General features: G+C 36.7%; 1 protein-coding gene across 1 annotated transcript; it reads right to left on the reverse strand.

Annotated features, from left to right (window-relative positions):
- Window positions 1-307: 307 nt before the first annotated feature.
- On the reverse strand, window positions 308-13899 carry LOC149016802 (defective in cullin neddylation protein). The gene is made up of 11 exons (XM_089154867.1): window positions 13672-13899; window positions 13059-13120; window positions 11620-11756; window positions 6094-6152; window positions 5892-5915; window positions 5177-5259; window positions 5024-5088; window positions 4716-4765; window positions 3175-3276; window positions 1578-1637; window positions 308-593 (listed from the first exon to the last, which is right to left on the reverse strand). Exons 1-11 carry the CDS (start codon window positions 13672-13674, stop codon window positions 483-485), a joined length of 756 nt encoding a protein of 251 aa, XP_089010993.1. The 5' UTR covers window positions 13675-13899; the 3' UTR covers window positions 308-482.
- Between the last annotated feature and the right edge of the window lie 1442 nt (window positions 13900-15341).

Below are 15341 nucleotides of genomic sequence, written 5' to 3' on the forward strand. Positions count from 1 at the left end.
CGGCAGACCCCACTTTTACATATAGCTGAAAGGTCTTACATCTTCCACCAAACACCACAAACCAACTAAAAGACCCTGTAGATGATTAGGCACACCTTTCTGCTACATTTTTCCCTGTGAACATCCGAGCTAATAAGTAAGGGGTATGCCAACAAGAGAGAATCACATATTTGTGAGCCCAGAAATTTCTTTAACTCCTTATTGACTTTCATTAAGAATGCATACCATCCATCAGCAATCGCATTATCAATTGGGATGAATCAATTACCTCAAAAAGACAATGAAGCAAATGACTTATGGTACTAAATTTATCCCTTCCCTTTTTTCCAAATCTAACTTATAAACCGAAATCTTGGGGTAGTTCTGAGAGGGTACCTAGAAGCATCACAATCTTATCACACTGCAGATACAAGAAAACAAGCACCACCAAAACTAGTATACACTAGAAACTCTTAAGAAGTCCAGTCTTCTGATCCTATGCATCAACTATTTTGTTGGATGATTCCGTTCTCATTAAGGTATTCCACGAACTCATCAATTAGGTAGGGCCATGCACCTTCTGCATCATAGTTTGACAGAGCAGGGCCTACAGTCTGCACAAACCAAGACATGGCAAACGTCATTTTTTTCTTTCTTTTAAAAGCCATAAAAAAAAAATTCAGTTACAGTAAGCATCAAACCCAGAAAGTGAATTTGAATTCTCAACACAGAATGCAAGATTTTGATTAGCCTGTAATCAGGGCATCATACTGTGCTGCTCTCAAGAACTCATTAACCCTTGTGCCTATCTGATAACTAAGCTTGTAGCTTGCTAGAGGAAGTTTCTCCTCTTGCTTTTTACTCTTCGTTTATTCAACTTCTCTTTCCCACATCAGACTGCCAAAAGAGTCAGCTACATCATACCCAATTACTATTTCTCAGAAGCAGCTGATATGGAACCAGAGCAAGGAGCAAATATCCCCGGAATCCAGTCCAAAAGCACAAAGAGCTACTTAGGGCTGGCCATGTAGCCGCTCACCTTACTTACTAATCACACAGATTTCCCCACTCCTCTCTGTCTGCCTATTAATCTTCAAGCTAAAAAGGGTTTCAAAAATACAGGCAAAGTTACATAGAAGATTTCTCCCACTCCTCTCTGGCTTTTAGGTTGACCATTCATTCACGTTTGATGTGGCCAATCTAGAGCCCACTTTACCTGTCTACTAGTTTGGGTTAGCCACACCACTCTTCACGTGAATTAAATACAAGCACCCACTATTTGAGGCAGATACGCAAGAAAAACTATTCTGCACTAGAAGCTTTACTGAAAAGAAGAAATCTATCTACATCTCATATTTGTGAATAAATTACCAATCAAGTAGTATAATCCCATTTTAATTGTATGATTTTCAAATAACAACTACAGCATGCACATATTCAGTTCTATGCCTTTCAAATTCAGATTTGTACATATTTAATAAATATAGACAAATTGTCTACTATTTTGCTTCAAGAACCCTATGATCCAGACAAGTGAATCATGAACCAGGAACAAGAAATATCTCAATAAAAGATGTCACATGTGCTTATGCGCTTACCCTTGCAAATTCCAGTAGTTGAGACCATGTGTCCCTTGGGATTGCTTTGTTGTGGCGAACCTAAGATGGAGACAACCAAAAAACAATACTAATGAGAAGAGCAGCAGCAAGACACACACACACACACACAAGGCCCATCGAAGCTGGCCGCAGAACCATATACATTGATTACCATCTTCCCCATAGTTTGAGAAATCACCAATATTGCAGTAATATCTCAAGAATTTCTCAATGCTGAGTCAAGATGCCATAAAACCCTCTCCCCAACTTGAGAGAGGTCTTGTGATCTCAACAGAACTAGGAAAGTTGTAAGTCTTGGTCAACCTGGTGTTTTTGGCTATTGCAGCTTACGGAACTCGGTGATAGATCTTGGGAACTCTCAAACTATAGGGTAAGTGATTTATTTATTTTATCTAGAGCAAATCATACATATACACCCTGGGTTTGCAAACTATTACGTTTACACCCCTGAAATTTTTTCTATTACGTTTACATAACCTATGTTTCAGATTATATGTCAAACATACCCCTATCATCTGAATAATAGGGTTAAGTCATGACTCAACATCTACTGTACTTCCCGAATTCCCTTATTACCCTCGTTCAACCTCAAACCTGTCTCATTCTCACTTTCAGGAAAGAGAAAAAAGGAAAAAAAGGACAAGGGGAAGACTGTCCTTTCTTCCATTGATGGGCTACAACTGATTCTTAAGAAAATTTTCAAGCTTAGGTAAATTTTCAATTTTTGCTCCAACACATAAAAAGATTCAACAAGGGCAAATATCTCTTTTTCTAATTGAAACTAATGGCATTAGGCACTGGGGACATCTGTAATAGAAAAGAATTTCAGGGGCTATAAATGCAATAGTTTACAAACCTAGGGAGTGTACACATAACTTGCTTTTTTATTTATACCTTGGAATCAGGTTGTTATGATAAAGTTGAACACTCTGGTTTCCATGGATAATTCAATCAAGTTACTCAAGTGTGGCTGTACTTTAGTGAGAAACTTTTTAAGGTCCATGAATTGTACATTTTTCATTTTATAATGGCTATTCAACTTCTTTTACATCAAATGCTTGATTTGATTACTTTCTACTATTAAATTATGTGCAGAATAGGGTATTTTAGACTTTAAGCACATCATAGCATTTAGAACCTATGGTCCAAAGTCAAACTTGTATTTCCACCGACTTTGTTCAAAATCTGATAGTACCATTGTGTTCAAAAGGCAACTGAAATGGCCCAAAATAGGCTGTAGATCAAGTTCCAGACGAAACTTGGATAAAAGCCCACCGAGGTGGAGACGTGGAGAACTGAGTTGCTCAGGAAAAAAAAATTATTGCAACTTGGTAACAAGATGCCAAGATCTAACTCCAACTCTGTTTTCTGGACCACCAAAGTGACCACTAAGGCCAAGATCTTGAACCATGATCTTTCCGAGGACAGCAGTTCTGAGATCTAAACTAAGCCGATGATTATCACACCAAGTATCATTGCTATATTAGATGTACTGCACGTCTAACTTGGGTCACCTAGTCTTGAACCAGTTGTTCCACAGCTAGATATGAGATGGTCTTGTTGTCATGCCACCTACCTGTAAGAACTGACACCAATGATCAACCAACGGCCACTGCTTTTCAGCAAATAGCAACTGCCACATTCCAATAGCTGTATCTAATGCAAGAGACTTCTGACCCTGCATTTACCAACTACTATCAGCATCCAGTTTAAAATTAATTTCATAATCTATCAATTGTTGGACAAAAACCAAATACATTGATTTCCCCCTTCTTAATTAGCAACAAGAGAAAAAAATAATGAAAACCTTTTTCAAATGACTTTCATTTAGTTGCTAAAAATCTCATAGATGAAAAGGAATATTGAGAGATTAAAAGCAAATACAAGAAAAATAATTAGCAGAACTTTAAAAATTGAAAAAGGAACATTATAAATGATGAAAAATCTGGGAATGCCAATTAATTGTGGAGTTGTTTAGAGATCATTCTACCATTGTGAACCTTAACAACCCTTCTAAATCTACAGATATCTCAATATTAACTTGCATGCCAATATTTTAACTTCTAAAAGGAAATCCAACTTCTCTAACAGTAAAACAACAATTCATCCTTGTTCCAACCAAATGGGACTTGCTACATAGACCCTTATACAGGGAAGATTAATAGAAGCAAGAACCCAACTTTACTAATGGTAACAGAAAAATAAGGTGTTCTGTCATTGTACCAATATATCCTGTCTGAGAACACCCCGTCAACCTATACTGAGTGAAAATATATTACTAATTCTCACAAAGCACTGACACAGCTGATGTGTATAAAGTGAATTGCATTGTGATAATGACCATATCATCGAAACTTGTTCCAAATATAATAACATTTTTAGACATAAAAATCTGTGAAACAATCAGAAGAAACAAACAAAAACTCCAGAAGGGGGTGCCCCTTGGAATAGGAGGATTAGATGGGGAAAGACAGGAAACAGTTGAGCAGAATGAAGTAATTTGAGACAGTAACATGATCAACAACCTGGAAAGCACCATGTTGTTTAATAATGGCGAGCTGCTCATCTATACACTTTGAAACATTAAAATTTCCCACAAAGAAATTATGAGACCTCTCTAGTAAGAACCAGCATGCAATATCATCAGTTTTAGCACCTCATACCCATCAGTACTTGAGGTTGTTAGATGGCCTAAAAACCAGGAAAAACAGAAGCATGGTAGGGAAAAGTGGAAAACCAGATGAGTGCATACATTTTGAACAATTCATAATCAGAAATAATTCAGAAAGTAAACAATCAACAGGAATAGGTGCTGATGCCAATATTCCTCAGTGCATCTCAGATTATTTTTCTTGCCTTGCCGGAACACAAAATATAATGTTCACCAATCATCAATTTATTTGTACCGAAAGACCATTTCTGCCCGAAATATTCAACAGATATCTAACCAAATATCAAAATAAAGAAAACGCCAAATTCAGAAGAACTCGGCATTCAATATCATACTAGCAGTGTTAATCTTAAGTCAATCAAGATGAGTGAAATACAGAAGCAACCAGACAGTTATCAGCGGGTATAAATAACATATTTTATTTGTTAGCATATCAGCGGCAATACCTTTTCTTTAGCCCATCCAAAGGCAAAGTTGTATATCTCACGGAACTTTTCTGGAAAAAGAAATCAAGCACAGAATACCAATCAGTAAACACAAAAACTTCTTTCCATATGTCATTTCATTAATTAATTACTTAATTAGCTTAAAAAAATCCAATGTTAATTGGTTCTTCTCATTTATGAATTACATGATTATAAGTTCTAGTCTATCCAAAAGGAACAACTTCTATTCCTATTAACAACGAATAAAGTGACAATTGGAAATTTCTTAGATCAAGAGTCTAAGCTTTCTAGAATAATAAGGGACATACGTTCATCTTTTAGTTCAGAACGCATATATTGTATCCTCTCACGGAGCTTCTCAAGTGAATCTACCCTGTCATCAGAATGTCATAAGCTCAGAAGTTACAGTTACCTTGAATCCTTGAGGTTGACAAATTGAAAAAGAGTTAATTGATACTGACCCGAGTGATTGCAATCCACCTATGAACTCCTGCTTGGAAAATTCACACATTGTAGCAGCCTTCATATGCCAGGACAAAACCAGCTGTAACAAATGCAAAATGCATATGTTATCAAGAACATTCAAAAGAGACAAGCATCGTCATCTTTTTCTCTCTTTTTTCCCCTACTTTTGCAAATAACTGATTTTATCAGGGGAAAAGAAGAGGGTCTTGTCACAAACCAACAAAATATTTCCTTTTTTTTTTCTTTATACCTATTTTAGAAAAATCAAAAGCCCTCCATTCCTTCATTTTGAAATCTTCCAGTGAACAACCAAATCTATTCAAATCTAAAGACATGATGCAAAAATAAAATGAAATAAATAAACCAACACTGACAACACATACATTGTTGTTGCATCTGCATTTTTTTTTTTTTGGGGGGGGGGGGTGGGTGTTGGAAGTACCATAACGCTACTCCAAAAATTATTTTTTGTCATTTCCCTCCCTTTATTTCTGCAACATTATATCACAGCATAAAACTCCAGTGTTGTGTATTCTCTCATTTTTTTCAAAACAATTGGCTAAGCAAGTCAAATAGTTAATAAAGGCTCAGTTGAGTAACCAAAAGTGGGTCATATGTGATGGTATAGATGTTTTGTCCAACCATTTATACTTTCACCCAATTTTTATATTCAGAAAAAGGTATTGACACTATAACTGAACAAGCACATACCATAACAATATCTTGAGGATCCACCTGCTCAAAAAAAATGAAAAAGGTCCACCAATTATTCAGTCACCAATAAAAGAAAAAAAGGCTATAGTAGTTGACAGAAGTACTGCAAAGAATAAGATCTATTTGATAAAAAGTTATACACAATGATTTCAACAATTCAAAGTATACAATTACCAGTCTTCAAAAAATAGAGAGTTACCTGCAGGTCATTGCAAAAAAGTGTGATGCCATCAACCAAGATCATGTCAGCATATGGGTCTGCAAAAAACTGACAGAGTCATTTAGTGTCTGGATCTGATGTCACAAGAGCGCAGTAATTAGGAAAATACTACATAGAAACTCTGCTTCAATTAGCAAAAAGAAATAGAATAAACTATGAAAAGTTTATCAAATTCAAAATTCCATATTGTAAAGGTAAGTCATTCATGAGAACTTTGAAAATGATTCTGCAGAGACTAGCTACTGTATTTCCTATTTATCATTAAGCAAGACAATGGCATGAAAATTGAAACAACCGAGTGGCACAATGTAACAGACAGTACAAACATACCTCCCCCCTCCCCCCACCTTCTCCCCCCCCCCCCAAAAAAAAAAAAAAGGTTCTCATCCTTGTCCCAGCATAACAGGGTCGGCGGTCGGCTGCATGGACCTGAACAAGACAAGGTACAAAAAAGGAGAAACGAAATAATGGGAAAAGACAGATGAGAAATGAAACAAGAAAGTTAAAGTGAGAGAGAGAGAGAGAGAGAGAGAGAGAGAAAAATATGATAGATCAAAATACGAGGAACAAGGCAGAGCCAGCCAGCCAGGAGAATCTAAACTACATGGGGTCTACTACATGTATCCATGCCCTCCAATAAGTTCTAACCGTGGTCAAGCTTGGAATTAGACCTCGGATATGTACATCCTTCCTTACTACTTGTTCTATGGTCATATTAGGCCTTCCTTAGCACTTTGAACTCCTTCAATCAGGATTATATCATTCCTTACTAGGTCATTCCTAGACATCTGTTTAACATGGCCATCTCACCTCAAATGACTCTCTTGAAGCTTGTCATTGATCGGGGCAACTCTCAAGTCAACTCCGATATGTTCAATGACATTTTTTATTACTCTGTCATTCCTAGTTTTCTGCACATTCAGCTTAAAATTCTAATCTCTACTATGCAGCTTCTCAATATGACACTTTTTAATTGCCCAACATTAATGCCCCATACATCATAACCGATCATACAACCATAGTTCAAGAACTCGCACTCGCAATGATCTCGCCAACCCAAAAAACTGAGATCTCGACGGAGATGGTGAGATCTCAGGCGAGATATGGGAATTTTGATGGGCCAATTCAATGGCCCATCTCAAGGGGCTTTAAGCTCCAGGTTGGGTGCAAACTTGGTAGTTAGCCTAATTTAGGCATTCTGAACATACTGGTGTCCTTAAATCTGTGAGGAAAAAAAATCCATAGTAGATATGTTCAATGACATTTTTTATACTCTGTCGTTCCTAGTTTTCTGCACATTCAGCTTAAAATTCTCATCTCTACTATGCAACTTCTCAATATGACACTTTTTAATTGCCCAACATTAATGCCCCATACATCATAGCCGATCATACAACCATAGTTCAAGAACTCGCACTTGCCAATGATCTCACCAACCCAAAAAACTGAGATCTTGACGGAGATGGTGAGATCTCGGTCGAGATATGGGAATTTTGATGGGCCAATTCAATGGCCCATCTCAGGGGGCTTTAAGCTCCAGGTTGGGTGCAAACTTGGTAGTTAGCCTAATTTAGGCATTTTGAACATACTGGTGTCCTTAAATCGTGGAGGAAAAAAAATCCTAAGTATGAGTTCTAAGTCAACCCTAAGTTTGAAACTGAATGTTGCAAGATTATGGACACCAAGATTATACAACATGAAATATAAAACCTTTTAGACATATAAATGAAAAGAATGTTTATCAAAATACATCAAATAACTTAAATATCATCAAAATTCCATCCATATGAGTATCACAATCTCGATTCTCGAGAATAGAATAATAAAATTATACGACCATTAGAAGTTCAATATAAATCATAACTCATAAGCTCACAAGCTCACAAGACAAGCATGGAATGAGATAAAAATTCAATCAAGCCCCAATGTCACCACCAGCTCCAGCAGCACCACGACCACGTCATATACTGGTGGCTACACGTCGGCCTTCCAACTCGATGAGGGATCTACCATATATTCCCTCCCGTGATTAGGGACAGTGGGGCACATGGCTGTATCATAGTAGCCACCAGCCAAGTGTTGCTCGAACTAGTTGGTTGATCCTCCTCTGGTATTGTAGATGTGCTAAGAGTGGTTGCAATTGAAAATCCGACTGAAATCCACAACAAATCAGGCAAGAAAGAGCGAGAAAGCAGCGAGAGAGGTCAAGAGAAGACCTCTCTCGCATGGGATAAGGTCTTCAAAAGACCCTGGTTGGACCAAAATTGGCCCAAACCTCGGTCCAGGCGAGATATAGGGGCAAGGTCTCACACAAGATGTGGGATCTCTGAGATCTTGCCTCGAATCTCATCTCGCTTCTTCAAAAAACCAAGATCTAAAACCATGCATACAACAATCCTATAAAACTTTCCTTTAGTTAAAGGAATAAATGTGTCACACAACAATTTGGACATGCCTCTCCACTTAATCATATCACACTTAAATTGATGCACATTCAGCACAAAAAAATGCCTCTCTTCTTGGGGGGAAGAAAGAAACAGTTGTTACCCATATGAGTTGGCCCTTCATTGGATAGGTTATGCTTGTAATCAGCCAACTTAATGGGCCTAAAACATGGGTACACGATTTAAGTACAAAATTTCCCATTTTCAGTAAGTCTTACAATTAACTTAATTGAACCAATGGTTTAATTCTGGTTCAGTTATTATAATTATTTGGTTTAATTTAAATCAAGGACTCATGTGTCTTGTATTTTTGTTTTAAAATGTATGGTTACTTCACTACCTCTATGCATGGGACACCTATTTGGCGTCACACTATCATAGAGGTAAATAAGAATGTAAAATTACTACTTTCATTTTCATTTTCATTTTTTACATTGATTACTGATATAGTACACACCACATAATTATTGTTATGAATCTTATGATGCTTGATGAGATGAGTTTTTAATCTTTTTTTGGATAATTTTTCATAATTGTGATTCTTGAATGTTTTTTTTATTTTTATGAATGTGATTGTTGAATGTTTGTTTAGTACTTTAGTTTATTATAAAAAGTATTTGTATTAAAAAATAGTTTAAAAGTAATTATATTAAAAATATTAACTAAACCGCTTTGGTCGCTTTATTGCCGCTTAAGCGCCGCTTAGTCACCTAAACGCCAAGACGGAGCCTCAATCGCTTTGCCGCTTTAATAACCTTGGATAAGGCACTTATTTGGCATCATTCTATCATAGAGGTAAGTAAAAATGTACAATTACTACTTTCATTTTCATACTTATAATTTGATACAGTTTATAGTCATATGTTATAATGCTTGATGAGATGAACTTATGCTTGTGTTCTTTTCTGAAAAAAAATTCATAATTATGATTCTTGAATGCTTTTTTTAGATGAATGTGATTCTTGAATGTTTGTTTAGCTTATAATAGAAATTTATTAGCTTAAAAGTAGTAGTATTGAAAAATTTTAACCCAATTGCTTTGGTCACCTTATTGCCACTTGGGTGCCGCTTTGTTGCCTAATCGCCTAGGCAAAGCCCCAGCCGCTTTGGTCACATTGCCGCCTTTACAACCTTGCTAACATTAGTCAATAATAACATTCAAATTAGAATCTCTAGATCACTTTTTTTTTTAAAGGCAAAATGGCGGTTACCTAGTCGGGTTAGGCGCCCAAGGCAACGCCTTACTAGCCAAGGTGACCCACCTTTCATGCACTTAACTTAGCAGTAACTGTCCATCCCCATAGAAACCACCCCTAGATGTCTAGGCAACACCTTGACAACTATGATACCACCAAAGTCAAGAAAAGGGGCAGCGACATTATTCACATGAACATTGATGTGAACAGCTTTTGGCCTTCTGTTCTGCATCACTCCTACAGTTCCCATGCTACTCACCACACCCCCACTCATACATTTAATCACATCCACATATTTACTTGACACCCCTCTCCTCAGTTGAACTTGCTAGATTAACTCTCTAGGGACTCAAACATAGGATTTTTCCATGTCAATATAAGTCATTAGGAGATCCTTCTCATTATCTATATATCTTTGCATGAGCCTCGTTAATAAGAGACAGTACAAATGTATTAATGACATTCTCAAGTTGTTCAAAATGCAAAAATGCGAGCAGGTCTTTGGGACATGATACAAGCAGCCGAAGACCCAGGTGATACCAAATAGCCAAGCAATTATGTAGGAGTTGATGTGGCCAGATTGGTAAGCAACAGATGCTAGAGCCTAGAACTGTGACTTTTCTTAATGACATGGAATCTCCAGTTAGCGGCAAAAGATGCTATCACCATGACTCCTGAACCACATGAAACGCATCAGAACTCTCTCTACCTCCCCCACCCTTGAGCGGTAAGAAGATTGTCAACTTATGATTAAAAGTTTTGAAGGTTAGGACCTTTCTTGTAAAATCATGCAGTTGTCATATTGTTTGTGTGTGTTAAGATCTGTATCCCTTGGCTAATAACATTTTCATATACAGAATTCTGGGGATGCAGGATATGATAGAGAACCTATGAACTCAACAGATAGCTGAAGAGAGATCCCTATGAGTTTATAGAAAACAAATAAATACTACTTCTTATTAAACTCAACTAGAGAAACTATCATGCTGGAAAGTCTGGCTATTAGCCTGGCTGAAAGCCTATAATAATAAGTTCACAAGTTGATTTTACTTTTTATGCATTTTTTTTCTGGGTTTTGCATTGATAGAACTTACCTATTGAAGAAAATATATGGCATTAACCAATTCCAGCATATATATCACATAGATTGATCTAAAATTTAAGACTAAGGTCTTACGTTCTGTAACACTCTCAGATTAAAGGATAAATACATAACAGATAAAGATAAAATATGCTTTACTGAAGCAGAGTAAGAGTAGGGATCTGCCCCTCAGTGTCTCTATTGAAGTTCCAGTTGTTAAGAATTAAAGACAAGTTTGATTGGACTTATTGAGGGCAGGCCTTAGGCAATGGTAAGGTTGCACCATTGTGACCAAGTGGTCATGGGTTTTGAGTCTGGAAACAGCTGCTGTCTGAAACCAGCAGCAAGGCTGCATACATTATCACCCCTCCCAGGCCTCTCACTGGTGGGAGATTCATGCAGCAGGAGTGCCCTTTTTTTTAACCAATTGGAAACAGGAATAAGTTAACCTGGGATTGCATATTTTCAGAAACTAGTATGTTTTTTTATTGTCATTTAATCTTGCTCGGTTTCCAAGTTGTCTTCAAATCTCTTAATCTTCTGTAAGGGATCAAATTGCAATACTGCATGTATGTGGCAGACTATATCACCAGGAAAAAAAATGATGCATCAAGCTCCGTGCAACTTAAACATTGACAAAGCTTCCTCAAGAAACTGAATACTGATCAACACCATAAAGAAGAGATCTCTCTATTGAATTTTTCTTTGACAATATCAGTCAATTTAATTAAAATCAAAACATAAACAGCCATCCAAATGTAATGAATGAATAGGTGAATCTTGCCTTTGTATCTATTGTAAAGCTCCTCAAGGTGTCTAGAATCAGTAACTGCTTTAACCTGTGGCTGGCTGTAAAAAATATCAAAAGCCCCCTCAAGATGCCAATCACTGGACTTCAAAGCCTGGAGAGCACTTTTTTCACTGCAAAGAAGGATGGTTTGTAATAAATACACAGAGAACAAATGATACTGTAGACTAAGTAGCCTGTGTTGCCTTGACTGTGCAAGTAACAATAATTTCTCAAATAAATAAAATTCCTAAAAGCCTACTAGATTCAAACACTCAAGCTGGATCTGGTATAATATCCATGTGGATACCCAACTGGGTTATCTATCCAAGAGAGGGTATCTGCATTAACAAAACTCCCATGGGAGAGGCTAATGTTCTAGTTCTTTATGTAGATTTCTGAAGTTCAGCTTTAAAGGATTTTCATCAGGAATGTGCTTTTGGTATATGCTGGTATCAGACTTAAGGATGGATCAGTTGGAGCAACTCATGCCGGTTGGAGAAAGAGATTCTACAAGAGAAGAGATTAGATTTTTTTTTAGGAAGGTCTTTTTGGTGTACAAGGGTCTATCAGACTTAAGAATGGGTCAGTAGGAATAAACAATGTCAGTTGGAGAAAGAGACCCCACAGGAGCAGAAGCCTTATGCCTCATAGTATTGGCGGGATATATTTAGTAACAAAAGCTTGTGGTAGGAGGATTGGCCAATACCATGTGAAAATAGGGCAGATGGTTATGAAGGATCTCAATCTAAAAGCAACTTCAGCTGTGAGAAAGACCTAATTTCTAGCTTCTTCTGATCACGCCTCAGTTCCTAACAGGGTCAGCGAGTGGGCAGCCGATTTTTCTGTTGGCTGTCACTTCAACTTAAGCTGGGCTGCAGAAAAACTGCTGGTTGCATCGATCAAGTACAGCCAACAGTATAGCTGTGGTTACATTCCCTAGGAACTCTCAAACCACATATCACAAGAGAAACAGTACCTGAGGTTTACACCACATCCAAAAAAAACATAGCAAGGAAATGATACCAAATACTCACAGTGAAAAGATAAGTAAGAATATATGGTTAAAGGGTTATTCATCCGCCAGATACAATGACAGTCTCCTCAGAACAAACCACCGTTACTACTCCTTTTATGAGCTACTCCTTTTATGAGCAACTTCCCGGTAAAAACCCATACATCAAACTCAAGTGGAGCAGAATAATCAAGCTCACACTTGGAACTACGAATTAAAATGGAAAAGAGAAAAAGAGAAAAGAATATGTAGATGGGACATGAAATGCTACGGAAACTAGTAGAAGGCGTGAACTAAGTCTATGTCACCAACAGTATGAATAGAAGTAAAGCAAACACCAAAAGAAGGAGAACTTACACAAATAAACAGGCTATCTACAATTTTTCAAGAAAAAAAAAAAAAGAAAAATAAAATAACCAACCTTGTCCCGGTAATCGCCATGAACTGCTGAACCTTGTCACGGTGACCTCTACTTAATTTATTCTGCCAACAAGCAGCCCTTCGTTTATCAACCAACAGCAATAACAATTCGGAAACAAAACGAAAAGAATCACCCTAAACCATAAATCGCAAATTCTCGAGAAAGAAAAAAGGAGGTACTGCTTCCTAAACACCCCCTTCCCCCTAAAAATCATTGCTTCTCAGTATGGACGCGCTACCCACATGCAGTAAGGGATGGTCATCTTCTATATGGATATTAAAAAGAATTCTTTCTTTAGAAGTTTACCAATCCGATAAAGACTTTAAGCGGAAAACAGGATCCTCCCAAGCCAACTAACCTGAGTTTCGAATCTCACAGATAAACGTACTGAGACACTCGCATTTCTATATCCAAACTCCAATAAAAACATTTCAGATCATTTAAATCGCAAACTTCACCGGGAAGCAAAGAAATCAAAAGAAAAACGACATCGAGAGCTATAATCGACTAATAACCAAATTCTACGCCCCCTTGCCAAATAAAAAAGAAGAAGCATATCATGCATGGAATGGGATGAAAATCTCGAAGCTCGAAAATTAGGGGAAGTACTAACCATTTTGAGTTCGGAACAGAAAACTTGATTGTCAGAAAATATGAATTTTCAAGAGGGAACTGGAGCGAGTGAGAGATTAGGTTTTCGATCGTCGTTCTTTCACTCTTCGCTCTCTTTCCCTCTCTGCTCCTTCGGGCCTTCTAATTCTCCCCTTTTTGGCTTCACTCCTACTGTTTACACACATAGCATCATCAACTTCGCGATTTGCTCTTTGGCAGCAGTCATTTCCGAATCTCGTTTCTCGGTTAAAGTTTTCGGTATTACATCGCTACCCTCACATCTTCCTCAAATTTACGATATTGTGTTTCCCAAAAAAATTTACGATATTGTCTCCCGCATTAGGTGTATTATTTTGTTTTTTTCTTTTGCATCAGGCATGTGAGTGTAGATCCTATTTAGGGGTGTAAATGAATAATCAAAATCTGCTTCCGAATTCGCATCCGCATTCATTTAGGGGAATCCGAATCTGTCCGATTATTAATAGGATGCAGATATGGTATACCCATTTCTTACCGAATATTATCCATCCAATATAATTATCCGATTAAGTTACTTATTTAGATTTATTATTCTTATTTTTATAAATTTTACCTATGATATGTGACTATTTTTCTAGATTTTTTATTAAAATAGCTACCGAAGTTGTTAAATTCTTAAATTTCAAACCTATCCTTCACAAATAAAAAGGTAAAAATTTAAACAGGTAGTTGAAAACTTGTATTCAATCTATATTCATGTTCGTTTTGAAGAATCTATTTAAGAAGATAACTATCTGATTATCATCTGAATCCGACTGAATCCGTCCGAAAACTAATAGGATATTATCTGAATCCGTCCGAATATAATAGGATGCGGATATGGATATACCACTATCCGATCCGAATCCGGTCCGTTTACACCCCTAATCCTATTAATGTATGATAGCAAAAGTAAAGAAGTCACTAATTTGACTATTGTCGATAGGATATGTAATATTCTCATACTTTATATATAAAAAATAAATAAAAAAAAGTGTGAGGGGTTCTTGTTATACAGGTGCATTTGACATGGTTGTGTCGATGGTGCCAAATTGAATAAATTCTATGTGAATTTCATTAAATTTCAACCACACAATAGAATGATTTGGCTCCAATTAAGGAAAAATCGCATTATTTGACTCAAGCTAGTATAATCTACACGTATTCTTTTGTATAACTAGAATTAATAGAATCCACATAGCGTGCATTCAATGATAGGCATCATAGGCATTAGCATATCAAACATACTAGCCTATTCAGATCTAGTGTGAGGAGAGCACAATCTTCTATCTATCGATCCCAACTCTAGGTCTGCATGCTTCTTCAATAGACTTTATTGATGAACCGAAGCTTTAGAATATTCTTAAGATGTAACCAATAAAAATGATCACTTAAAAATAATGCAATTGAGAGAGATGTTGATGAATCCAATCAACCTTCACATACTTGAACTAGATAAGAGATATTCATATGAAATCTGTCATATTGTGTTGATCTCTATGAGATTCTTTATGAATGTCTCAGATGTATTTATTTTCGTTCTTGAACACAAAGAATCCTACACACATCTCGATGGTCAAAATAACGAGCAATACTATCTCTATATTAATTTTTGTTATTATTTTGGATAGATGTTTTTATGTTACTGTATGC

Source organism: Hakea prostrata, chromosome 5 (genome assembly GCF_041222555.1).
Source record: "Hakea prostrata isolate BN-2017 chromosome 5, UWA_Hpros_2, whole genome shotgun sequence".
NCBI lineage: Eukaryota > Viridiplantae > Streptophyta > Magnoliopsida > Proteales > Proteaceae > Hakea > Hakea prostrata.

Bases quoted from the DNA above. Each gene is read 5' to 3' on its own strand.
- LOC149016802 (XM_089154867.1), bottom strand. The intron at 11,757-13,058 runs GTTGGTTATTTT...CCTTCTTTGCAG, and splicing joins ATGGCGATTACCGGGACAAG to TGAAAAAAGTGCTCTCCAGG. The intron at 3,277-4,715 runs GTATTGCCGCTG...TGGTAAATGCAG, and splicing joins TTGGATGGGCTAAAGAAAAG to GGTCAGAAGTCTCTTGCATT.